The 24,452-nt window shown below is 39.9% G+C and overlaps 1 protein-coding gene across 4 annotated transcripts in view; it reads left to right on the top strand.

Moving 5' to 3' along the window:
* Window positions 1–24,452, top strand: part of LOC137147587 (clathrin heavy chain 2) — a 50,104-nt gene that overhangs the window by 15,101 nt on the left and 10,551 nt on the right. For 3 of the 4 annotated variants that reach the window (XM_067539907.1, XM_067539910.1, XM_067539911.1), the window contains exons 3-26: window positions 639–907; window positions 1,301–1,462; window positions 2,604–2,717; window positions 5,169–5,342; window positions 6,583–6,780; window positions 7,342–7,542; window positions 7,687–7,839; window positions 8,625–8,747; window positions 9,643–9,780; window positions 10,116–10,280; window positions 10,881–11,061; window positions 11,484–11,647; window positions 13,682–13,807; window positions 14,364–14,506; window positions 16,310–16,544; window positions 18,564–18,686; window positions 19,267–19,412; window positions 19,963–20,146; window positions 20,727–20,919; window positions 21,481–21,638; window positions 21,804–21,968; window positions 22,605–22,712; window positions 23,300–23,467; window positions 23,564–23,713. In XM_067539907.1, coding sequence (XP_067396008.1) covers window positions 639–907; window positions 1,301–1,462; window positions 2,604–2,717; window positions 5,169–5,342; window positions 6,583–6,780; window positions 7,342–7,542; window positions 7,687–7,839; window positions 8,625–8,747; window positions 9,643–9,780; window positions 10,116–10,280; window positions 10,881–11,061; window positions 11,484–11,647; window positions 13,682–13,807; window positions 14,364–14,506; window positions 16,310–16,544; window positions 18,564–18,686; window positions 19,267–19,412; window positions 19,963–20,146; window positions 20,727–20,919; window positions 21,481–21,638; window positions 21,804–21,968; window positions 22,605–22,712; window positions 23,300–23,467; window positions 23,564–23,713 — 3,941 coding nt within the window. The remainder of the gene's footprint in view (window positions 1–638; window positions 908–1,300; window positions 1,463–2,603; window positions 2,718–5,168; window positions 5,343–6,582; window positions 6,781–7,341; window positions 7,543–7,686; window positions 7,840–8,624; window positions 8,748–9,642; window positions 9,781–10,115; window positions 10,281–10,880; window positions 11,062–11,483; window positions 11,648–13,681; window positions 13,808–14,363; window positions 14,507–16,309; window positions 16,545–18,563; window positions 18,687–19,266; window positions 19,413–19,962; window positions 20,147–20,726; window positions 20,920–21,480; window positions 21,639–21,803; window positions 21,969–22,604; window positions 22,713–23,299; window positions 23,468–23,563; window positions 23,714–24,452) is intronic. The other variant, XM_067539909.1, reaches the window with a different exon arrangement.

Raw genomic sequence — 24,452 nt, forward strand, 5'->3', positions numbered from 1 at the left:
TACCAAATAAACTGACACCTGCTAATTGGAAGGCCGCACATCTGACCTAGTGTCTAGTGAAATTACTTCATAATTTTGATTATTGGCTATCTTGATACTCCAGTGCTACTTGCTCACTGGGTATTCTAGCACACTTAAAGAAATATGCATGTATACAGGGGTGTAACTTCACATCTATGTAGCTATAGGCACTTAACTACCTCATCAAGATTAAATGACAATCACTTGAAGTAAAGGTGTTATCTGGTCTTCCCAGTCTTACCTCATTGGTCAGGACTTTTCTTTCTCCATTGACTCTTCTCTAGGACCAAATAAAGAGGAAACTTACACTTTTTTTGCATGTGTTTAAATATAAAACATGGACACTTTACATCAACATTGCCTCTGCAGAAACTAATGTTAAATCTGTGTGGTGCAGCATCTGTCACAAGGTCATTGAAATGGCCTGTGCTCTAATAGCCATCATTTGGCCCTAACAATGATTTCAATCTACTCTTTATGGGAATGTTTAAACTGCAGAACTAGCTTATTGTAGCTAAACAACTTTCTTAAACATGCCTCCTAGTATATGCAAATTAGAGGGCTGAGTATCATTTAATGTCCAGAGGTCTGTGATTCTTTTGTATCTCCCATACCAGCAGGGAAGACGCTTCAGATTTTTAACATTGAGATGAAAAGTAAAATGAAAGCCCATACTATGGCAGAGGAAGTGATCTTCTGGAAATGGATATCCGTGAACACAGTTGCCTTGGTGACGGAGACAGCTGTCTTCCATTGGAGCATGGAGGGAGAATCTCAGCCCCAAAAGATGTTTGACAGGCATGCCAGTCTTGCAGGTTGCCAAATCATCAACTACAGGACAGATGAACACCAAAAATGGCTACTCCTAATAGGAATTTCTGCCCAGGTAAGGGATTCCTCAGAATAGTATGCAGAAAAAGTACATTATGGATGCAGATGTAAATCTGAGGGCAATGCAGGAAGCTGAGACACAATTGGAGGAAGCACTTGTTTGCTTCTTATAGTGGCTGTAGTTTCTTATGTTTAACGCAACCCCTTATTTCAAGAACATTCTGCAGTAGGTGGGAGACCTTTTTCCACAAGAATGCTTTCCAGTCTTCCCTTTCAGACAGATGTACAGCTTAGTAAAAATTTGTTATTGCTTCTCTATTGTGCTGAAAGTGTTAGTGGGTGGATTCCTATGCTCGTGATTCATATGCAACTCTTAAGTACCTGGAGAAGTCAACATAAACCCCCTTTTTCTCTCTGTTTCTCTCTCCTGCCCCATTGTGTCCCTTAGCAAAATCGTGTGGTTGGTGCAATGCAGTTGTACTCAGTTGATAGGAAGGTTTCCCAACCAATAGAGGGGCATGCAGCAGCCTTTGCTGAATTCAAAATAGAAGGAAATGCCAAGCCTTCCACGCTTTTCTGTTTTGCCGTGCGGAGCCCTGCAGGAGGCAAGGTAAAACCTGTAAATGCTACTGACCACCTTTATGCTAATGTAAATTATCAGGAATCTAAATCTTTCAATTCCCACTTAAAGCTTTACAAATTTAACCAGTTAAATACTCTTCCTGGGCTTTCTTCTAATTCAGTTAATGCAATTGATTTCAGTAGGGGTGCACTGATGAAATTAGGCAGAATGTTAACCCTTTCATTTTTTTGAGTAATGGTAGTTGTAAAAAGTGGGTGCTGTTTGTTCATTCAAGGTTGTTTTATTGTGAAGTAATCTTCTGCTTTTCTAGGGAACTTCATAAACTTAATGTAAATACAGAAGGCAGTGAAATCTGCATTTAAAGGGGTCTTGACTCCCAGTGTGAATAAAGCTATTGCATCTTATAGCATGGTTCTCAGTTGAACAAGCTCACCCTGTCTCTTGTAGGTCTTGCATTGATGGTGGGAATAAATATAGCGCCCTGGTGAAGTTAAAACCTTACTGAGTCTCGGGTATTGAGACTCTGAAGTTCAGTTCTCGTTCTTGTGCCTTAAAATAAAGTTGATAGTTCAGATAAAACTTTCTAAAAGATGACAGAATACAGTAGATATTCTCTACACTATAGGACAGCTTAGCAAGTGCGTGGCATAACTACTTGGGTTTTAATGGGTTTGAAAACATTTCAAGATCTTTAAAATACAGCCTCCCTTAAAGCAAGCACTTTAAGTTTTCAGTCTAAAAGCAGTCTGTCCCTGGCGAACCTTTCACTGTTGCATTGAACTGCTCCAGACTGAAGACAACTGAAACTGCCTGATCCAAGTTGTGGTGGCAGTGATCTCTTAGAACAAGGCTGGCACAATTTTAGTATGTGGTATCTGGGCAGTGCTTTCTCACTTTTTTCCAAATCATTAGTTCATAAACAGTTTTTATCAAAAGCACAGAGGTTCTCATCCTCTAGAATTGCCTTAGATGCTTGTTTTAATAAAAGTACTTGGCGTTCTAGAATCATAAATATTGGCTGAATCTTCGAGGCTAAGTTGCACAAAAGGTATTGAAGCAGTTAACTATAGCCTGTTTGGGAAGCATTCAGTGGATCGAGATCAACTTGTTCCTTAGCATGATTTTCCTTATGAACTTTGTCTTGGTGACATGCAATTTCCTTTTCTAGCTGCACATAATTGAAGTAGGTCAACCTGCTGCTGGAAACCAGCCCTTTGTAAAGAAAGCTGTTGATGTGTTTTTCCCTCCTGAGGCTCAGACAGATTTTCCTGTGGCAATGCAGGTAAGGTATCTGAGTGCACACTAAACCTGTGTCAAGCTACTCATGGACTAGCCAACAAAGGCATGTATTTAACATACCTATGTGGTGAAGGATAGGTGGTTGTAATATCTCTCTGAATAAATGACCTCTCTTCTTCTTGGTCCAAGAAGGTGTATTCACTTCCTGGCCATGTTTTCAATGGTGGTAGTCCCTTTTATGTAGACTTGCACATAAAGAACTGCCTGAAAAATACCCATTTGTTTTCCAAGGAACTCAAAGGTTGGTGGGTGGTTTTTTGTTTTGCTTTCAAACCCCCAAATGTTCAGTCTTCTAAAAATCAGAGCACTTAAGTTGAGCAAGAACAGACTTTGACCAAACACACTTTTGGCTAAAATTTCAGTCTGTGTGGAAAATCTAATTCTCCATTTTATGAACTAATTATGATTGCTTTAAGAATCATAAACCTCACTTAACTAAGTTAAATATTACCAGTCAGAGCCTTCCCTATAAAGGGTGTGACTTCACCATTGCTTCATAGATGTCACAGGCAAATCAGCCAAACACAACCAGCACTGGAAGCCTAGATCACACTGAAAGTAGAGAGATCCAAAGTGCAGCATGGGGAAAGACCACCTCACGTGGGTCAGTACCTACATTTCAGTATTCTGAAACTGCTTCCAGCCCACTTCTGTAAAAATTGAACTAGCAATAAAAAATGACTCACTGGATACAAAAACTCAAGTTGCTGTTATACATGTATTCTATTTCAGAAATTCTATTACCTGTCCAAATTTAGACATACTATAAAGTCTGCTGAAATGAGCTGTAGTTTTGTGACTTGGCAATAGAGCTGGGAATAAGAATTGCAGACCCCTAATCCTGGCTCTGATAGTCTTGCTTCCTGAGCCGGGTCAAATGCTTACTCCTCTAAGATGGGGAGTCATTCAGTATTGTTCCTACACCTACAAATATGTTGGATAGTTTTGGGCCTTAGTAGAAAGTCGAAATCTTAGTGCTATAGTCAACTTCAAGATGATGAAGTTGGATCTCGTTTTTTAGCTTCAGTATAATGGCTGCATAAACTTTACAGTAACTACTTTCAGTAACAATGCAGTACAGATAGCAATCTTCTCAGGCTAACACAATGGGGCCCTGATCTAGGATTTGGATCCCTAGATATTAGGTATGGTACAAAGTTGGATTCTGTCTTGTCATATGCTTACATTGCAAGGTCTTCAAGAGACAACAGGTAGACAAAACAAGCAGTGGGAGTAAAGGTGGTAATGAGATATGAACAGTATGGAAAACAATGCTCATAGCAAAGATTTAAGTTAATGAGAGAGGGTCTCAAAGAATAAGTTCTTGGCCGCTTAGTGTGTCCTGCTGACAGGCCAAATACATACATCTGCACCTAGAGATTTGATAGGCACATAATAATGCAAAAATAAATAAGCAACTACCCTTGACTCTGACTTCCTAGAGGGTGGTATTAAATATCTCTACTCTTAACATAAGAAGTGGGCCGTACATCCGGTAGAGTTCTCATGACTTGAGAACTTGCATAAGGGGAGTAAAAATCATCTCTTGACTGATGAGGTTTTTTGTTTCTGAACATATACAGTTTTCAGCAATAAGGTATATCCTAACAGCATAATGCAAAATACAAAAGCACTAAAATAACAGCTTTGGCTGTTGTAGATGTGAAATTCCTAGCTAGTACTGTAGTCCAACTTTAGCAGAAGACATTTGTTTAATGTCAGATGACAAGCTGTAGTGAGTAATTTGGCTGTATGATCTTGGGTAATGATAGACTTAAGAGCTGCCTCTTGGCCTAATAGGATCAATGGATTTAAAGATTTCAGCGAGCAGTTGTATAGTGTGTTGCTGGTCACTTTACCTCCACTGAAACTCTCAGTCATGAAGCCATCTAAACACCCCTGCTTAACATATCTCAATTGACTTGCATAATTTTACAACTACACTGAAATCTTTAGGATTTAGCTTAGTTGACTGACTTCTAGCTATTGAAATCTGGCTGGCCTTCCTAAAAAAAAAAACAAAAAACAATGGGATTGTAGTACTAGTTTTCCTGTTTAATAACTGCAGTTCTTAATGCAGATATTAAAGCTTGCTTAATTAACATCCTAGCTTAGCCATGCAAAGAATCTTCACTTGCAACCTTTACTCTTTTGGGGTGCAGGAGATATCTAATTTCTGTCCTGGAGACAAATATCTTAACTTCTGCCTGCCACTAGTATGGAATTGCAGCTCTGTAACTGACCAACAGGGTTGTTACACTCCTTCCTTGCAAGCTGAGAGCTGACAGCTACATCTTCACCTTTGCCAACCAAACAGGGTAGTGAAAATATTCTCCTGCTACACGACACTGCTTTTAAGTTTGTAGTAACTTGTATTTTTGACTGCTCAGTGAAACTATTCAAAGGTTCTTAACTGTCTTTTCACTTTTGGCAGATTGGAACTAAGCATGGCGTTATCTACCTGATCACGAAGTATGGATACATTCACATGTATGACTTAGAATCTGGAGTGTGCATTTACATGAACCGTATTAGTGCTGACACTATTTTTGTAACTGCTCCTTATGAACCTTCCTCTGGCATTATTGGTGTGAACAAAAAAGGACAGGTAAGTCCTATCTGCTCTTGAGCCTCTTAAACTTTGAACTGAGCACAGGAATACCCTAGTGACTTCTGCACAGGACAACTAAAAGCATAATTCATACCATTATGTAATCAAGAGTTCCATACACTTTTTTTATAAACAGTTCTTTGACATATTGTGAAGATCTCAGACCTCTGATTTACACTGTCACAACGGTATAGGAAAAAGTGTGCAACAATGTTTTGAAGTAGTAAAACTTGTGTCCTCCTTCAGGAGGAATACAATCTTTAAATGCAGAGGAGAATGTTCTGTTCCCTGCAACTCCTTGCTGAACTTGTAAAACAATCTTCTTAACTGGTAGAGCAGTTCTCATAAGGCAGCTAAAGTGCCTAAAGCATGCACCTTGAACTTCTTTAGTGAACACAATGACATTCCCTGTATCTGGTCACTATTTTTCTTGAAGTGGTTTTTACAACAACTTCAGTCTCCTTTCCTTTCTAGTGCAATGGGAAATGGCAAGGAAACTTGCCTTGACTTCAGTTGACTGTATTTAGATCATATATAATGTATGTATTGAAAATTGTTGCCACAATTCATGGGCAAGGCACTCAGCCTGCCAACTTGCAACACTAGCATATACTTGGAATGGAAGAGTTCTTTTTAATGTGCAAAAGGGGTGTCACTGAATGGCTGCTTTGAGAAAATGAATCTCCAGATTTAGGATGTGAAACTTCCATTAACTAAATCTTAAAGGAAATCTAGCATTTGAAACTGTTCTAACACTTATTTGCCACAATAGTGTTGGTGATTGTGTTCATTTCTGACCTACCTTAATATCACCTGCAAGGTGAGTCATAAGACCTAAACAGGGCATTCAGCAAACTTCAATTCAGATTAGTATTACACACTGCAGTATTACACGCTCTAGTAATGCTAGAGGCCTCAGCACCATTGGGCACTGTACAAACAGATGCTCCTTGCCCTGAGGAGCTTATCTAGCCTTAAAAGGCATAAAACTTCAGAATAGTAGGAAGAAACAATGTGGTGAAATAGCTTGCCAGTCCACCCACTGTCTAAAAGACGCAACAAATCTAAAAAACAAAACAAAACAAAACAAAAAAAAGTCTGAGACACCACAAAAAGCTATAGTGCTGCTGCTATCTACTTTATTTATGAGCTTCTTGGGCACTATTCCTTTGCTCTATTACTTTGAGCTGTTGTTTTCAACAGAATGCTCCTGTCAGGCTTTTTTTGTGCTTTCCAGGTTCTTTCAGTTTGTGTCGAAGAAGATAACATTGTGAACTATGCTACTAACGTTCTCCAGAATCCAGACCTGGGTCTGCGTATGGCTGTTCGCAGTAACCTAGCTGGGGCAGAGGAACTGTTTGCTAGAAAGTTCAATACACTCTTTGCACAAGGAAGCTATGCAGAAGCTGCTAAAGTAGCCGCATCTGCACCGAAGGTGAGTGCTTTCAAAGCTGAAGACTAAGGATTAAGCATGTTGGAATAAACATCTTTCACTTTTCTCTATCTCATAACAGATGTTAAAATTCTGACAAAATATTTGTGCTAATAACCAAATACCCAACTAACTTGGCAGTTACTATACTTTCAGTCAAATATGTTTGAGGTAAAGAGAACCAAATGATCATGGCTTAAACTTGATGTACAAAGAATAAAGTGGTACAGATGTTTGGTGGTCATGGTTGGTGGTTTATTTGTTCTGGTTTTTTTCTGGTTGAGGAATCTAGTTTTTTTTTGTGGACCCTACAAAAGATTAATAGCTTTTCACTAATAGCTACATTCTGGGTTGGGCATAGTATCCTGATGAGCTTAATCAAAAGCCACCCTTTGTTGGATCAAAACTGATTGCAGATTAAAAATACTCAAGATACCAGCATGTTTTTGAGTTGGCTACTACATACACACTGTTCAAGTACAGAAAAAGGCAAGGGTTATCCAGATGGATGTAACTAAAACTGCTTTTTAATGTCTTGGGTCTCTTCTCCTTTTGGCCTTTCAGGGAATCTTGCGTACCAGTGATACTATCAGGAAGTTCCAGAGTGTGCCAGCCCAGCCTGGGCAGGCCTCTCCCTTGTTGCAGTACTTTGGTATCTTGCTTGATCAAGGACAGCTGAACAAATTTGAATCTCTAGAACTCTGCCGTCCTGTCTTGCAACAAGGGCGCAAGCAGCTCCTAGAGAAGTGGCTGAAGGAGGATAAGGTAGGCAAATATTGGTTGAACTTAATGCTGCAGGGAGTGTCTTATGCCAATAGACTGCTACATGTTTGTTTACTTAATGAATTACTATTTTGTTCATCTGCACTCTGTTCTATGATCATCAAATGCTATTTTCTCTGCTTTCAGCTGGAGTGTTCTGAGGAGTTAGGAGACCTGGTGAAGACAGCTGACCCAACCCTTGCACTTAGTGTTTACCTTCGTGCTAATGTGCCAAACAAAGTCATTCAGTGCTTTGCAGAAACGGGTCAATTCCAGAAAATAGTGCTCTATGCCAAAAAGGTAAATGTTTTTGTTAAAGGTGTAAAATTGTGTAATATCTCTCTACTGCTAGACTTCTGATATGTAGCTGTGTGCGGGACTCTAACCTGTATGTACTCTGGGTATCTCTATGAGATAAGACTAGGCCTTAAATGTTCTAAAATCCATAAAGCTGATAATCAGTTGAGATCTACCTTGCTCAATTTTCTTAATTGTCTTGACACTTTTTTTTTTCTAAATGAACCATGATACAATTCTGTCTGTCACGCAGCAGGACTAAGCATCAGTTTAGCCCATAAAGAATCTGAACTCACAAAATTCTCAATTTTGGAACATTGGAGAACATGGCCTTAGACCAGCCACATAATGGAGACTGAACTTGAAAGATAATGTCAGCAGCTTTATTTGTGTGGTCACAAATACAGGAATTTGCTTGTCCTTTGCTATCTCCCAATCTTAAACTGTGGACAGCAGTTGATTTAAAGCATTCCCCACCAGCTAGTCTTCAGGTGTAGAGACTGAGTGTCTGTGTCTTCCCTGGTTGAGAACATAACAGTATTGGCTAGCACAAGCTTTTAAAATGCATATATCTTAATTATCAGGGTTTATGGAAACTTTAAAGTCACTATTTTCTCCCCGTTTGGGATGGGGATAATCTTGTGTGACTAGGCTGCATGGTGGTGGGAATAAACATGTAAGCAACAGGTATCACTGAATTAGTCTCAAGTATGAGCTTTTAAGCAAAATCTGTAAATTCCTGAACACTTCCAGGGAGCTTTGTCTGTACTGAAACTGTAATGTTCCAGGTTGGCTATACACCAGACTGGATCTTTTTGTTGAGAAGTGTGATGAGAGTCAGCCCAGAACAAGGCCTGCAGTTCTCTCAGATGCTGGTGCAGGATGAGGAGCCCCTGGCCAATATTAACCAGGTAAAATTTTGCAATTGGTAATGGACATGTACTCTGAACTGAAACTAATAGTGTTTGTAACACAAAGTCCAGTCCAGTTAACTTTGCTATATTCCTAGTATGTGAATTAGCTTGATTGGACTGGTTTATGGGCATACAGTGTTTCTAATAATAGTTCTTGCAATGTCGCCTGCTCTTGGTCTGCTAACGCAACTACTGTATCATCTACAACCAATTCCAAAGTTTGAGCTCTGCAGATCTTGGCTTTCACAAAGAGAGCAGCATCTCTTAGGACAAGTTTGCTATGCTGACTGATGGACTACCAAGCTTCAGAGTCATGAAGGTTGCTGTTCTCCCTAATTGGGGGAGAAGAGGGAAGGATAGCATGTTCAGAGAAAGACTTCAGTTCTTTGGGTAAACTAGTCCCCAAAGGCTGATCTGGATTAGGTTTTTATTATAAAACAAATGGGCACTTGACATGGAAATGCTTTTGTGTGTGTGTGTGTGTGTGTGTGTGTAAATAGAATACTTAACTGGTAAATAAGTCTAACATTTACATAGTATTCCATCAAACTTGCTTCACTTACTGTTTGACACATCAGCTAAAGTAACTTCCATGTCAAATTCAGACACTAAAAGTACAACTTTGAAATCACCTTAATGTGTTTATTCTCACTGATAGTAAGCCAATTGGTGAGAACACTGGCTCTCAAAAGGTAAAATGTAAAGTAGAAACAAGATTATTGCAGTAGTACAGTGCTTGGGGCTTTAATGAATGTTAACAAGCTGGTTACATAGAAGTGCTTGTGTCATGAGATGCGTCTTTGACAATCAGCTGAAAGACTCCTGACATACTTAAAATTTTATAAGAATTTTATGTGGGTGAATGACTGACTTCGATTACTGTCCACTTCAGATTGTTGATGTATTCATGGAGAACAGTCTCATTCAGCAGTGCACTTCCTTCTTGTTGGATGCTTTAAAGAATAATCGCCCTGCTGAAGGACACCTTCAGACACGTCTGCTGGAAATGAATCTGATTCATGCACCACAGGTAAGATTCCTCAACCTAGGCTCTCCTTAAAATAAATCTCTCACCATTTCCTTCACCCCTTTCTTTAACAAGCATATTTTTAGAACTCGAGCCATAAATGTTTTGATGCTAGCAGTCTCCAGCTACAAGCATAGTTGAGATGAAGCATTACTGTGGAGATGGAAAATGTGGATGCACAGATACCTATTGTAAAGTGATATTTTTAGAACAAACACATCTATAGAGTTACATAGCACTTCTGACTTTGTTACTCACTGTGGTCTGAGTTCCCAGAAACTCTTTATGTAGTTTGCAAATGTGTCGATGGAAGCTTAACGAATTGTATTATCTCTTAGGTTGCAGATGCCATCCTTGGAAACCAAATGTTTACACACTATGATCGTGCTCACATTGCCCAGTTATGTGAAAAGGCAGGCTTGTTGCAGAGAGCATTGGAGCACTACACTGATCTTTACGATATAAAACGTGCTGTCGTTCATACTCACCTCTTGAACCCTGAGGTAAGACTACTTGCGCCTGAATCTTACTTGGTGGGTTAAATATAACTGACTGACTAACTTATGGATTATAAGCAACATGGTAGGAGACATTCCATCCCCTTTTCAGATGGAAAGCTTAAAGTAATACATGCCTTTTGCAAGCACATGTAATGAAATCCCCAAGACCTGCTCAAATGAGCTGTTTCAGAGACTGGCCAATAGTTATTCAGCCATGCATCTGTAATTAACTTGAGAAAAACCTAAATTCAAACTTTATACATTACCAGTAGCCATTTTAAACCTGAAATCAATTGCTTGGCAGCTCAGACACCTACCTGGGGAACATCACATAGATGTTGAAAACCGAGTGTTTGACTTAATGATCTATGGGGTCATGTGTGGCAGAATCCTTGTTGCAATCATTAATTTTTCAGAGGGTTAAAAAGATCAGATAGCACTATTGTTCCTGAATTCTTCCAAATACACTCTCCCTCCTCTTGCCCATCTGAAACATTACATATGTTTCCACCTGACAACAGTGCAGAATGGAACTACTACTTCCCCTACTGAACTTGAGTGACTGTATATAACTACTAAAATCATTTTAACTTCTGTTCTTAGTGGCTTGTAAACTTCTTTGGCTCTCTGTCAGTTGAGGACTCTGTGGAATGTCTGCGTGCTATGCTATCAGCCAACATCCGACAAAACCTACAACTCTGTGTGCAAGTAGCTTCTAAATACCATGAGCAGCTTGGCACCCAGTCACTCGTGGAGCTGTTTGAATCTTTCAAAAGTTATGAAGGTGAGGTGCTCTTATGTTCTAAGGGAGGGGCTTGCTTTCTATCTCTTTGGAGATAGAGTTGAGTGGTGTACTAGCTCTGTACTAGTACTCAGCCTTTCCATTAGAACCAAGCATTAGATTTTACTATAGGCTGGTGCTTGCAACTATTTTTGTAGAAGATATCTAGTTACTGTATGTGGTCTCCAACAGCGCTTCATATCTGGGTGGAGGAAGGCAACCATATAGGTAGCCCACAATCTGTCTTTCTGATGGCAGCTTTCCTAGGAGACTCTTGGGGGACTGTTTTAAATTCACCTGTCCTGTTTCACCGCTTGTTTATAGTGGCTTCCTTCCTGATTCATACATTTATATGCTTTGACTCAGTATTTAGTATCAGCTAGATGATGCAACTCTAAACATTCATAACCTCTGTTGCTTTCCAGGACTGTTTTATTTCCTGGGTTCTATTGTGAACTTCAGTCAGGATCCAGATGTCCACTTCAAATATATCCAGGCAGCCTGCAAGACTGGTCAAATTAAGGAAGTAGAAAGGATCTGCCGTGAAAGTAACTGCTATAACCCAGAACGTGTGAAGAATTTTCTGAAGGTATCTTTCCTGGCCATTTATTATTCTAGCCAATGGAACAGGGACCAAAATATTAGCTAAAAGTGCAGGTATTGGTCTCAAAGAATCATACCGTCCTTACAGAATTAAGTTAAAGTACAAGAGATGCATCCATTTTTGGATCTCAAATTCCCTTTCACAAGGAGTACTAAATTCTTGGGTGATAAATTCTACACAGCAGTGAGGTGCTCAATGTTTAACCAGAATCATTGCCAAAGATAGCTGAGCTCTAGTTTTGTAAGTTGCTTCAGTGGTCCTAGGGATGGACTATTGTGCTAGATGCTGTGCAAACTAATCTTATTTCATATAAAAAATATGAAGTTATTAAAACCTGAAGAGGGCTACTCTTGGAGATGACAAGGCAGCATTATTTAAGACAAAGTAGCCTGCATATTATTTTGGGCTGTATATCTCCTCCCAAATGTGATCAAATTTTGGTTTGGCATAAACACTAATAGAACAGTTTCTTAAATTATGCACATTTAGTCTCGAACCTTCATGTTGGTTGAATCTGTACTAGCCAAATTCTCCCTCCCTTTTAAATTTTTTTTTCCTGTGGGAGCTTGATCATAGAAATATAGATCTGGAAGGAACCTTAAAAGGTCATCTAGCTCAGCCCTGTGCAGTGAGGCAAGAGCAAGCAAACCTAGACCATCCCTGACAACTGTTTTTTGTCTAACCTGTTCCTAAACCTCCAGTGATGAGGATTTCACAAATTTCCTTGGTAGCTTGTTCCAGTGCTTACCGATCGGTAGTTAAAAAGCTTTCCTAATATTTAATCTAAATTTCCCTTGCTGCAGACTAAGCTGATTACTTGGAGAAGAATTGATCACTATCCTCTTCATAACCTCTCTTCACATATTTGAAGACTGTTATAAGGTTACCCCCTCAGTCTTGTCTTAAGCCTAAATGTGCTCAGACTTTTTTCTTAACTCATAGATCAAGTTTTCTAGGCTTCTGACTATATTTTTGTTGCTCTCATTTGGACTCTCCATTTTTTCCTAAAGTTCAGTGCCCAAAATGGATACTATACTCCAGTCTAGGCTTCACCAGTGCCAAATAGAGCAGGACAACTATCTCCATGTCTTGCATACCACACTATATGAATATGAATATTCACCTGTGAATACACCCAAGAATGGAATTAGTCTTTAGTTGGCTGAGAGTGGATGCTCAGCACTTGAGAGTCGGGGGGCCCCTTAAAAGAAGTTTCAAGTTGGATATCCAGAATCACTTAAACCAAGGTTAAGAATCTGGAAGTCAATGTTCAAGCAAGAAAGGAAAAAGTGAAGTTTATATAGCTTAGCCCAGTTGCATATCCTCATTCTTGCAGAATGACCACCAAAGCCTGATTTTTACTAAAAAGCGAGTCACTGGAAAAGTCAGTTACTTACCTGTAAGTGGTGGTCGAGATGTGTTGCTCATGTCCATTCCAAGTAGGTGTGCATGCACTGTGCACAGTCCACTAGAAAGTTTTCCCTCAGAAGTACCCACAGGGTTGACCCTGGTGCCCCCTGGAGTCACACCACTATGGCACTCTATAGCAGGCCTGCCAACCCCTCCACCTCCTCAAGTTCCTTCTTGCCGGTTGGCTCCGATAGAGGGGTAGGCAGGTGGGTCTTGGAATGGACATGAGCAACACATCTGGAAGAACACCAGTTACATGTAAGTAACCATCTTTTCTTCCAGTGCTTGCTCATGTCAATTCCAAGTAGTTGATTCCCAAGCCAGACCAAGGAGGTGGGGGCAGAGCTCATCAAACTACAGAGTGAGGTATTGCTAGTCGCTACTTAAAAAATCTTGCCCTTAGACAGCCAAATCAGGTGCACTTCTGCTTTAAGTTTGAGAGTACAATGGGTCAATTTAGCATGTGCAACCATTGGCATGGTAGCCTTTTGCTGTTCTTAAATTAGGAAAACAATGCTGACCTGCATAATTTTGTAGAGTGACTGACTTCTGCTTTTTCTTCCCATTTTCCTTTCTCTCTCTTCTTCCCTCTTCCCCCCAACAATACAGGAGGCCAAGCTCACAGATCAGCTTCCTCTGATCATTGTTTGTGACAGATTTGACTTTGTTCATGACTTGGTTCTCTACTTATACCGCAACAACCTGCAGAAGTACATTGAGATCTATGTTCAGAAGGTAAAATACAATATTGTAAGGAATAAACTTGGCAAAAGAGCCCAGCATGTATGGTGAGACCATTGATTTACTGAGGCTCTGTTCTTGTAGTTCAGAAGTGGTTCGGCCCCCATAAGTGATTTAAACCTTCTTATTGGAGAATGGAGCAGAATGAAACACTAAGATTTCAATAAAGTGGTGCTTAATTCATCAAAAAAAATGTGCGCTGCTATTGCAGTGCAGAAGCTATTTAGGCTTATTGATCATTCTGATATATTAAACCAAGGAGTGCTGTTTCCCCAGCACTTAAGCTGGGGAAGCTTGTCACTAAAGTACATTCCTGATTCTCTGGGGAGAAGAGGGTGCCTGTCTCAGGTAACTTATGGAAATTCTTTTGGTGGTTTTTATAGAATATTGCTAGTAAAGTGATTAACTTGTACTTGCTAAGTCTCACGTAAGAATAATTTAGATAGTCCTTCTGTTGCCTGCATCTCTAAACATTATTGAATAAACTTTTTAAAAAATCTCTCCAGTTATGGGACAGTCAAGAAACCATTGTTATGGTGGTTTATTCTAGGTGAATCCAAGCCGTATACCAGCAGTGATTGGAGGGCTTCTTGATGTGGATTGTTCTGAAGATGTTATTAAGAACTTGATCATGGTGGTTAGAGGCCAGTTCTCAACTGATGAGCTGGTGGCTGAAGTGGAAAAAAGAAATAGGTAAGAATAGAAAATATAAAGGTACTTGTATAAAGTCATTCCATTTGGCTCCAATAAAAGGCTCCCCCTTCCCCCCCCCCCCCCCCCCCCCCCCCCCCCCCCCCCGGGGGTATTGCTATAAGTTGATCACATTGTGAAAGGTTGAAGTAAAAATCATATTAATGCCTTCCATGGTGCTCACTAATATGAGGGAAAGTGAAGGAATCCAGTCTTGTGGAATCTTCAAGAACACATGAGTGTGGCATATAAGAGGGCTTCACAGCATCACATGCACTAATAATTCAGACCATGTACTGAAATCTCCAGATCTGAGCATAGCTCACTTGTTTGTCCCATTCAGGAATATGGGAACTAGGAAGATAACCCTGCCTTGTGTAATGGGAGGGAAAAACAGCCCTGTATCTAGACTTGGGTTTTGACACAAGTGCTTGATGAGAACAAACTGTAGCTACTGTATGCCTGTATACAGGTAGAAATCAGGAGCCTACAAATGTGCAAATATATATGAAAAACCCAGTGACTTTGATCAGCTTAGTAGAACAGGAACGCAGAAGGCAAGATAGTGCAAATGTTGGGACAATGGGGCTTCTCTGTCCTGCTTTCTCAAATTCAGGAAAAATTAAGTAGGGGAAGGGAGGGAAAAAAAAAGACAGGGAAGCCTAAAAAGCCATGGCAGAGCATTGTTTGTCTGCCAGTTGGACACTTTTTTTTTTTTATTGTTGCAGTTTTCTGTCAGTAGTGGGACCAGGAGACTAATACAGTAAGGGGTGCACTGGCTATAAAAATCTGATTTGAGCCCAGTGGACACTTAATCACAAGCAAGAATTTGCTAAATTCTTGTTCTGAAAACTCCCACAAACTATTTCTACAATGCTATAAACATGGAATCCATGAAGTAGCCTTTCACTCTTAAATTATTCTTCTCTCCTACTAAATCCTGTCATTCTTAACACTTCAAAAATTAATTTTGTTCTGATCTGACCCCACTGAAAATAACTGCTCTAGTAACTTCTGTCCTTAATCTCAGGAGAAGTTGCAGTAGTCCTTCACCCAAAAGTCAGATGCTAAAACACTTCCTTTCCTACTGCTTTTGTTTCTCATGTTTCTGCTCTAGCTTTCCCAATTTTAAACTTGAGGTTGAAGCTACTCTGCACTTGTGTACAGTTACCCTTGCTACTTCCTGAGTTACCAATGCTTTTCTGGCTCTGCTCTCCCGATGCAGCCCCTTTAACACTTTCCTTGGAGCAGTTTTCTAGTTGATGTATATGTTCCACATGCCCTATTCTACTTATACTTTTCACATTTTTAAAGTGAACTCTCCTCTGAGGGACTTACTATGCGCACACCACCTGTATGCAGACTCTGCTCTACTCCAGTTAAATTTTACTCTAAGCAAGCTTTGTTGAGGCTCCTTTGGCTCCAGTAGTATGGTCTTTATTTGAGCTCTGACTTGATTTCCCCTAGTCTCTCCCCTCTGTCCTTCCTATCAAGACTTTCTTGGAAAGGATCAGAGAAACTCCAAATAGTCTGTCTGCGTGCCCCACAACAATGAAAAGCTTAGGGCATTTTAAAGCTTTAAATGAATTACTTTGTAGACCAGTCAGGCTTTCAGGTAAGAATGATTTGGTCCAGAAGACCAATATAGTGGCATCAGTCTTCTGGGGAAACAAGCTTGATCTTAAAGCTTGCTGGCACTTTGAAGTTGGGCCTTGAGGGTTATTGGGAATAAAATTTAAAACTTAAATAGTGCATTTGGTGAAATGTCTGTCTGCAAACTTAACAAACTTTATTCTCCCCCCAAAGGCTTAAGTTGCTGCTGCCGTGGCTGGAATCTAGAATTCATGAAGGCTGTGAAGAACCTGCCACCCATAATGCTCTGGCTAAAATCTACATTGACAGTAATAATAACCCTGAGCGGTTTCTTCGGGAGAACCCATACTATGACAGTTGTGTTGTAGGCAAATACTGTGAAAAAAGGGATCCTCATTTGGCCTGTGTTGCTTATGAGAGGGGGCAGTGTGACCTTGAACTCATCAAGGTTAGCAAAACTTGCTTTTGTGTTTACAAATATCTGCTGTATTCTAATGCTAAGAGGGTTGAGTGGTGTTTTCAAAAGTCAATATTGGTGTAATCAAGTTTCTGATTTACTTTTTTTTAACCCATGAGCTTTTCTAACACTGGCCAAGTCCTAAGTTTCTTGACTTAAAATCCCATTGAAGCTAGCAAAATATGGCTATGTAATGTTAAGCTTTGGAACGGCTGATGTGAGATTAATGTTTGACTAGCCTTAAGTAAAGACTACTATTGTAGTATAGTCAGAGTCCACAGTGGAAAAGGTACCAGGTGCAGTTGGAAAGGCCTATGAATACGTTTGACACTCTTATTGGTGGCCTTGGATAGGTTGTCTTGGTTTCCAAATGAAAATGGAATCCATCTACCGTGGCACAGATCTATCATTTGCCAGCTCTTCCCTTTGCTTCTGCCAGCTCATCAACACCACTTTATCTGGATTAAGCCTCAACCAACTCAACTTCATCCATCTTCTAGTTTCATAAACTGATCACTTATTCATGTGCATAAGCCACGTCTGTGTTGGAAACCGCTGAGTAGCATCAGCATATGGAGCATCCTATAGTTCACACTTCCATAACACATCCCAGCCTGGAATCACTGCTTACTAGAATGTGGTGTAGTTTCTTAAAGGATTGGCCTTCCTATAAGTGTTGCACTGCACTAGTTTAATGACTCGGCATGAAAAGCTGGCTGTGTCCACTGTGTCCAGACTCTACTATACATTGCCTTAGGGGAGTATGGAAGGGAGAGCATGGCCACAAGTGGCGGTCTTAATAGATTAATTCAGTATTGTATTCAAGGTGAACTCTGGTGCACTTGCTTTCTCCTAACCGATGGGCTCTGCAAAGGGCTTTTATCTTTCAACAGTCAAATTTTCTGCTACGGAAATTGATTCTTCTAACAGAAGTCCTCTCCTAGGTTGAACAGGGAATCTTACTCTGGCCATCTGTTGTTTGGGCAGCTCACTGCTATGAAAACTGCATAGAAATGAAATGTAACCCTATCTTCTCTGCACTTATGCTTTTAAGAGGTGAAGTAGCCAGGCTGTATCTGCACTTTCATGACTTTGAGACCAGCTCTGGGTAGACTTCAACTGTTACAGTTAAAATGGTTCTGTGACTGGTGTCCCTTTAAGGCAAGGCACTCTATAAAGTCAGAAAGTGTTAACCTTGGTATTAGTTAGTACCTAAGGTTCCTAAGTAACAGCCTAGTCTTAAGCAGTAATGGAAGGAAGGAATGGATTCTAGGTTCCTATTAAAATGGATGGAAAAACAAAATATATCTTGCTGTCTATTAAAGCTGGTGCTGATAAAATGTAACCAAAAGTGACTTTACTAGACCCAAACTGTGCAACTAGGATCAGTAAAACATACAAAACCATTATGGGAACTTCCTCTATCACTGATAAACTTCTGCACAAAATGTCCTAATTAGGCAAAACTGTAGCCCACAAATAGTTACTTAGAAGCTGCTAGCTGTGGAAACATTCTGTGAAATTCAAAACAGATTTACAAAATGGAAACATACTGGTGCTTCTTTGACACTCATTATCTTAAGACATTTGACCATGAACCTGAGTGAAAAATTCAGATAAAATAAAATTGACCTTAACTTCATCCACTCCAAAATGAATCCCTTTCTAGGTATGAGATTTGTCAAAGCTTGTGTGGTTCAGACAGAAGTAGAAATACTACCATGAGAAGTTATCATACTAGTACTTGCTTTTGCCCCGTAGAAATACTAACTTTGCAAGAGATCCTGTCTGTCATGAGCCTTCCAGATCAGAGAGTGGGTAAGAATCCAAGCTTGAGTCTGAGTGTGGCACTTAGTGATGGCCAAAAACTAGTCGTCGTCACAACTATTTGTTGTTTGAGCATGGTTCATGGTTAATGTCAAAAAGCCAACCTTATGTTGGGTGGGATCTCTTTCTAAGTGTTCCCTTACCTATAAGTATATTTAGTGTTCGTGGTTTTTTCTCTTTCAGGTTTGCAATGAGAACTCTTTGTTCAAGAGTGAAGCTCGCTATTTGGTACGCAGGAAGGACCCAGAACTTTGGGCAACTGTTCTTGAGGAAAACAGTCCATTCAGACGACAGCTCATTGATCAGGTACAGTAAAGTAACTGGCTCCACAAATAGAAATGAAAGCTGCTATTTGGTATCTTCTGACTTCAGAATGACTGCAGAATCCTTCTTGCCCCCCCCCCACCCCCCCCTGCCTTTAAAATACCTGTGCCTGTCCCATCTGCCCCTCTACTTCAGTGTAGACTTATCTTCTATACAGTATCTTTCATGAGGGAAAGGTGCCCAGTATAATTAGCACTTGCCTGGTCTCTTTTTAATGCAATATTAGCTGTAAAAGCAATTTGAATCTTAGGTGGGATAGTCTCCATTAGTTTTAACTAGTCATACTGTAAGACCAGTGCAGTGGTATGCTTCATTACATTAGTGTAAAATGCCCAACATCACAAAATACTAGTTAATCAGTATTTCAAAGCATGTCATTAATAAACTGAATGGAATCGTTGGTAGCCAGACTCTTCTGACAAGAAATGTGGTGGTATTGGAGTGTTTCAGAAACTGAGGTTCTGACTTGTGTCCTACCTCAGTGGACTGAACTTCTTTATTAATCTAAACTGAGACTAGGAAAAGCCCTCCAACTGCTCCTTCCAAATGTCTTCAAAACTAGGTTGTCCAAACAGCCTTATCTGAGACACAGGATCCTGAAGAGGTTTCTGTTACTGTGAAAGCTTTCATGACTGCTGATCTGCCCAATGAACTAATTGAACTGCTTGAGAAGATTGTCTTGGACAACTCAGTGTTCAGTGAGCATAGGTAGGTGGAAAGTGGTGCCATTTTGTTGGGGAGGTGGGGGGGAGGAATACTGTCCCCTAAACATCTAATAGCTGACAGCCATTTAAAGATAGTATAGACTGTAGAGCAATCTTGCTGCTAGATCTAATTTTTGCACAGCTAAAAAGCATTAGGTGATGTATACGGCTACAGAAGGTGAGCAGCCACAGTAGTGATTAAATTGTGGTATTCTCCAGGATTTTAATTCATATGGTTGAATACAACTTAAGCAGTGTGGCGCAGTATATTAATACAAAGGAACACTGACTCTTTGGTTAAAGTGAATTGATAAAGTTTAACTGGTAACTAGCCTGTTTTTATAGCCAAAAGGAGAGAAATGCAATCAGATTTCATCAGTTTGCTATTGCAGGAGAAAGACTTTCAGTCTACTAGACTTCTGTAAAACTTTCATTTCAAAACCTTACTTTTGGACTTCACTGCCAGATGGTGGCATTTTTAGGTTAAATGGTAGGTAGCATCTAATGCCTCCTTTTTATGTACATAGTTTTTGTCCTGCTTATCCTGTTTAAAGGAACCTCCAGAATCTACTGATCCTGACTGCCATTAAAGCTGATCGCACTCGTGTAATGGAGTACATCAATCGTCTGGATAACTATGATGCTCCAGATATTGCAAACATAGCCATCAGCAATGAGCTATATGAAGAAGCCTTTGCTATCTTCAGGAAATTTGATGTTAATACTTCTGCAATACAGGTGAGGGTGCAGTCATGCTATGAACTTATTCTTCCTTCTGTGGAAGTACAGGTCACAGGGACAGGTGGAAAAAAGTAAATAATTCTAGGGCATGGTAGACTTCTCAAAGAGATTCTGTCTGCATGTAGATAAGACTACAGTAGTTACCACCAACATGTATGTTATAAACTGTGGAAAAAGCTGCTCTTGAAGTACTTGAAAGTTGGCTGGGGATGGGAGGGAAAGACAAATCATGAATCTAAACGTGGGTAACATATTAGTTAATCATCTTAATGAAGAATTCAGATAACAATCTCTTGAAGTTTCCATGAGAGTAAATTTAATCAGTCAGTGTTGTCTTTGCATTAAGGAGATTGTTTGTTTTATGTTAAGGACATTCTCATCTTGAAACACCACCACTTACAGATGAGTTTGAAAGGACTGCTTTAAATCCAGCATACCGGATTGTATACTTTTATATCATTGTGGGGAAACTTTTGCTTTCTCATGTCTTTAGGTATGGGAAAGAGCTCTAGGCATTTGAAGATTAAGACTGGAGTGTCAGCACTTAATATTTGGTAACTATCTTTTAACATCACAGGTGCTGATAGAGCACATTGGCAACCTGGACCGGGCCTATGAATTTGCAGAGAGATGTAATGAACCAGCTGTATGGAGCCAACTGGCCAGAGCACAGCTCCAGAAGGACTTGGTGAAGGAAGCCATTGACTCCTATATCAAGGCGGATGATCCCTCTGCTTATATGGAAGTTGTTCAAGCAGCTAGTAGAAACAGTAAGCCTAGGCGTCATCTGTTCTGCAGTTAGGCATGGTTTGTTGTGTAATGAGAACATGGTTTACCTTGAGTAACAGGAATTCTTGGGGAAACTTTTGAAGGACTAACAGTGGGTGGGAGGACTGAACCAGTTTAACAAAGGATTTCAAAGCTAATAAATATAACTGTGCTGGTCAGTGTCCCAAATGACTAATGTGAAGTCTTTAGATCCAGTGTTTCAGCATGGGATCTGGTCAAGTGGTTTCACTGATTTAAATTCTCCAATCTTTACGTAAAATGAGAACAAATACTAACTGCACACAACTCATCTTTGAGTAATCATTATCTAGAAGAGATGTATGAATGTTAAGACTAGTTACTATTCCTTGCGTTGATCTAATGGTTTTTATTTGGATGTGGGGTCAGCCAGTCTCAGCTGGGCAACATGGCTCTTTCGTGTCTCAGCCTCCTGCAGAGTAGTTCATTCCTTAAGTGACTACTCTAGAGAACATAGTTCAGACAATGGGAAATCAGAATTAAAGTGGTATGATAGGAAAGCTTTTGTCTTTTCTCTGTTTAAGATAATTGGGAGGACCTGGTTAAATTCTTGCAAATGGCCAGAAAAAAGGCTAGAGAGTCCTACGTAGAGACTGAACTGATCTTTGCTTTGGCAAAAACCAACCGCCTCTCAGAGCTGGAAGAGTTTGTCAGTGGCCCTAACAATGCCCACATCCAGCAGGTATGTCTTATGTTCCTAATAAAATAGGAAGGCCCTTTACAAATGCTTTGTCAGTCCAGAAATTTCCTGACACTCTCAAAGAAAACCAGACAAGCTTTCAAAGTTTGCTCATTCCCCTTTCTGCCCCATTAGTCTAACCCCATTTATCCTGGTTTTATCTCCTAGGTTGGAGATCGCTGCTATGAGGAGGCAATGTATGATGCAGCAAAGCTGCTATACAACAATGTATCTAACTTTGCCCGTCTGGCATCTACCTTGGTGCATCTTGGAGAGTACCAGGCAGCTGTAGACAGTGGCCGCAAAGCCAACAGTACCAGGACTTGGAAGGAGGTAATTAATCTTGGCTTTAGCTTAAACGCTGTCAAGCCTCTCTGTAGAATCCCTTTCAGCATGTGGTGCTACTTAGAGAGAATACAATGTGCTCCTTCTCCCAGAAATGTCTGATTTCATATTAGTTTGAACTGCTATCTTATTCCTAAACCAATCTGGACTACTAGCCTTCAGAGCACTTGCTTGTCATGTGGTGCTGGCTTGCCATGTTTCCACCTACTAGATCACATCAAAATACTCAATATGCTGTCACAATATCTTCCATATGAGCAATTTCTTAGTTGCCGTGTTATGCCATCACAAATAAGATGAGCTTTCACAAGAGCAATGTGCATAAGATAGGGTCCACACTATGGAAGTCAGGGCCTCAATGGCCATTTTAGAATCTTTAAGTCTTAAATGGGATAATTCTTATTTTGGTGGAGCAAGACCAATTCTACTGAATTGTTACAGCTTCCAGTCTGCTTCCAAATACCTTGATTATTTGACCTACATCTGATAAATGGAATATCTCTGATCTATGTATAAAGGAACTCTTTTTAGTCTTACGGTTCTCTAATTCATTTTGGATAACGCAGTGCATTAGTCTGGATGTCTAATATTGCTTATGTTGACTAAAATCTTCTCTTGTTACAGGTGTGCTTTGCCTGTGTGGATGGAAAGGAGTTCCGCCTGGCACAGATATGTGGTTTGCATATAGTAATCCATGCAGATGAACTTGAAGAGCTGATAAGCTATTATCAGGTTAGATTGCTTTAATGACTGAAGGAAATAATTGTAGGCTCCCTATTTGCCGGATTTGCTAATGTAGTGATCATTAAGATGGAAGCAACTATGCGACCCTTCCTAGTGCCATGGTAACAATGGACATTCCCAGAATGTTAACAAATCGCTTTGAGGACTTCTTTAAACACCACTCGTGAAATGAGCTCAGTTTCTACTAAGCTTCCTTAATGGAACCCTTTTTTGTGTTGGGTAGGAAACTTGTGCAATAGTGGGGAAAGGAGAAGGGTGACATGTAAGTGACTTACTGCATACAAAGCAACTAAGAATTTTTCCATTTTTATTGGTGCTGGTCTTGGAAAAACTTGCATGCTTCTTGGTATTTCAGCTTTTTAAACAGGGGAGTTATGTTTAAACTGGAGAGCATCTTCACCATGCAATGGAGTAAGTTAAAGGGCTAGTACATCCCAGAAACCTCAACTTTGAACCCCTGTCTCAGACTTGACTTCAGATCACTGTTCCTGCTATGCTGTCCCCTACTGTGCTGCTAAAAGACCCTTTTTTGAAAAGGGCTGTTCAATCAGTAATCTTGACTGTCTCCATCTTAGGATCGTGGCTACTTTGAAGAGCTGATTGCACTCTTGGAAGCTGCTTTGGGCCTGGAGCGTGCTCACATGGGAATGTTCACAGAACTCGCCATCTTATACTCCAAATTCAAACCTCAGAAGATGAGGGAACATCTAGAGCTCTTCTGGTCCAGAGTAAACATTCCAAAGGTAGCTACTAACTGTGTTGAACTGTTATGCAGCTAGGCAAGTGTTGAGCAACCTGCAACTCCTAATACTGCACTTCTATCCTTTTTCTATCCCCAGGTGCTCAGAGCTGCGGAACAGGCTCACCTCTGGGGAGAACTGGTCTTCCTTTATGACAAGTATGAAGAGTATGACAATGCAATAATTACAATGATGAATCATCCCACTGATGCATGGAAAGAAGGGCAGTTCAAAGACATAATTGCCAAGGTAAATAGCTGTGATCTAATTAGTGGACCAGCTAGCTTTGACAATTTACACACTTCATACTCTGGAATTGTGAAGGGCCAAATAGTAATTAGTTTTTTATGACATTTAGTTTAAAGTTTTAACTGAATATGAACAGACAAAATAACTTGCTGTAACAAAAGATTTATTTGTAAAGTGTTTCAAGTCTGATAATTGGTAAGTTGCAATATGTAAACAGTCCCTCTACTGCCTTACCAGAATTGAAAGGTCACTTCTGTTTGCTTTAAGACCAGATAATTCTCAGACACTAATTTTAATTCTTGTCTGCTTTACAAATAAGACACCAAATCAAACATTGTCCATCTTATTTGGCTGAAACTTTTACTGGATTTGTATAAAATTTCATTCGGAGGCAAGTGAGTTAAAGTAGCCACCCTCTTTAAATTGACTGAATCATAGTTCTCAAGGACTATAGCTCAGTGTTCAAAATGTTTGTTTGCTATCTGTTCTTTCAAAGATGTGTGGCCTTATTTAGAAAATTCCAATGGAAGATGTTAAAATGTAACGGTTAAATCAGTTTCTGCTAGTCAGGGATACTGGCTTGCAGTTGCATTGTTCAGAGCTCTTGAAATGCTACTGACCCTATAAAACAAATGTGAGGCTTAAACATCCCAGTGCTGTTGTATTAGCTTTATAAATGGACTACAAAGCAGAAATTGAAACAATAAAAGCTTTAATCTTACAGCTACAAGGTTCCAAG

The sequence above is a fragment of the Emydura macquarii genome, unplaced genomic scaffold (genome assembly GCF_026122565.2).
Source record: "Emydura macquarii macquarii isolate MOO-44397 ecotype Brisbane River unplaced genomic scaffold, CSIRO-AGI_Emac_v2 contig_554, whole genome shotgun sequence".
NCBI lineage: Eukaryota > Metazoa > Chordata > Testudines > Chelidae > Emydura > Emydura macquarii.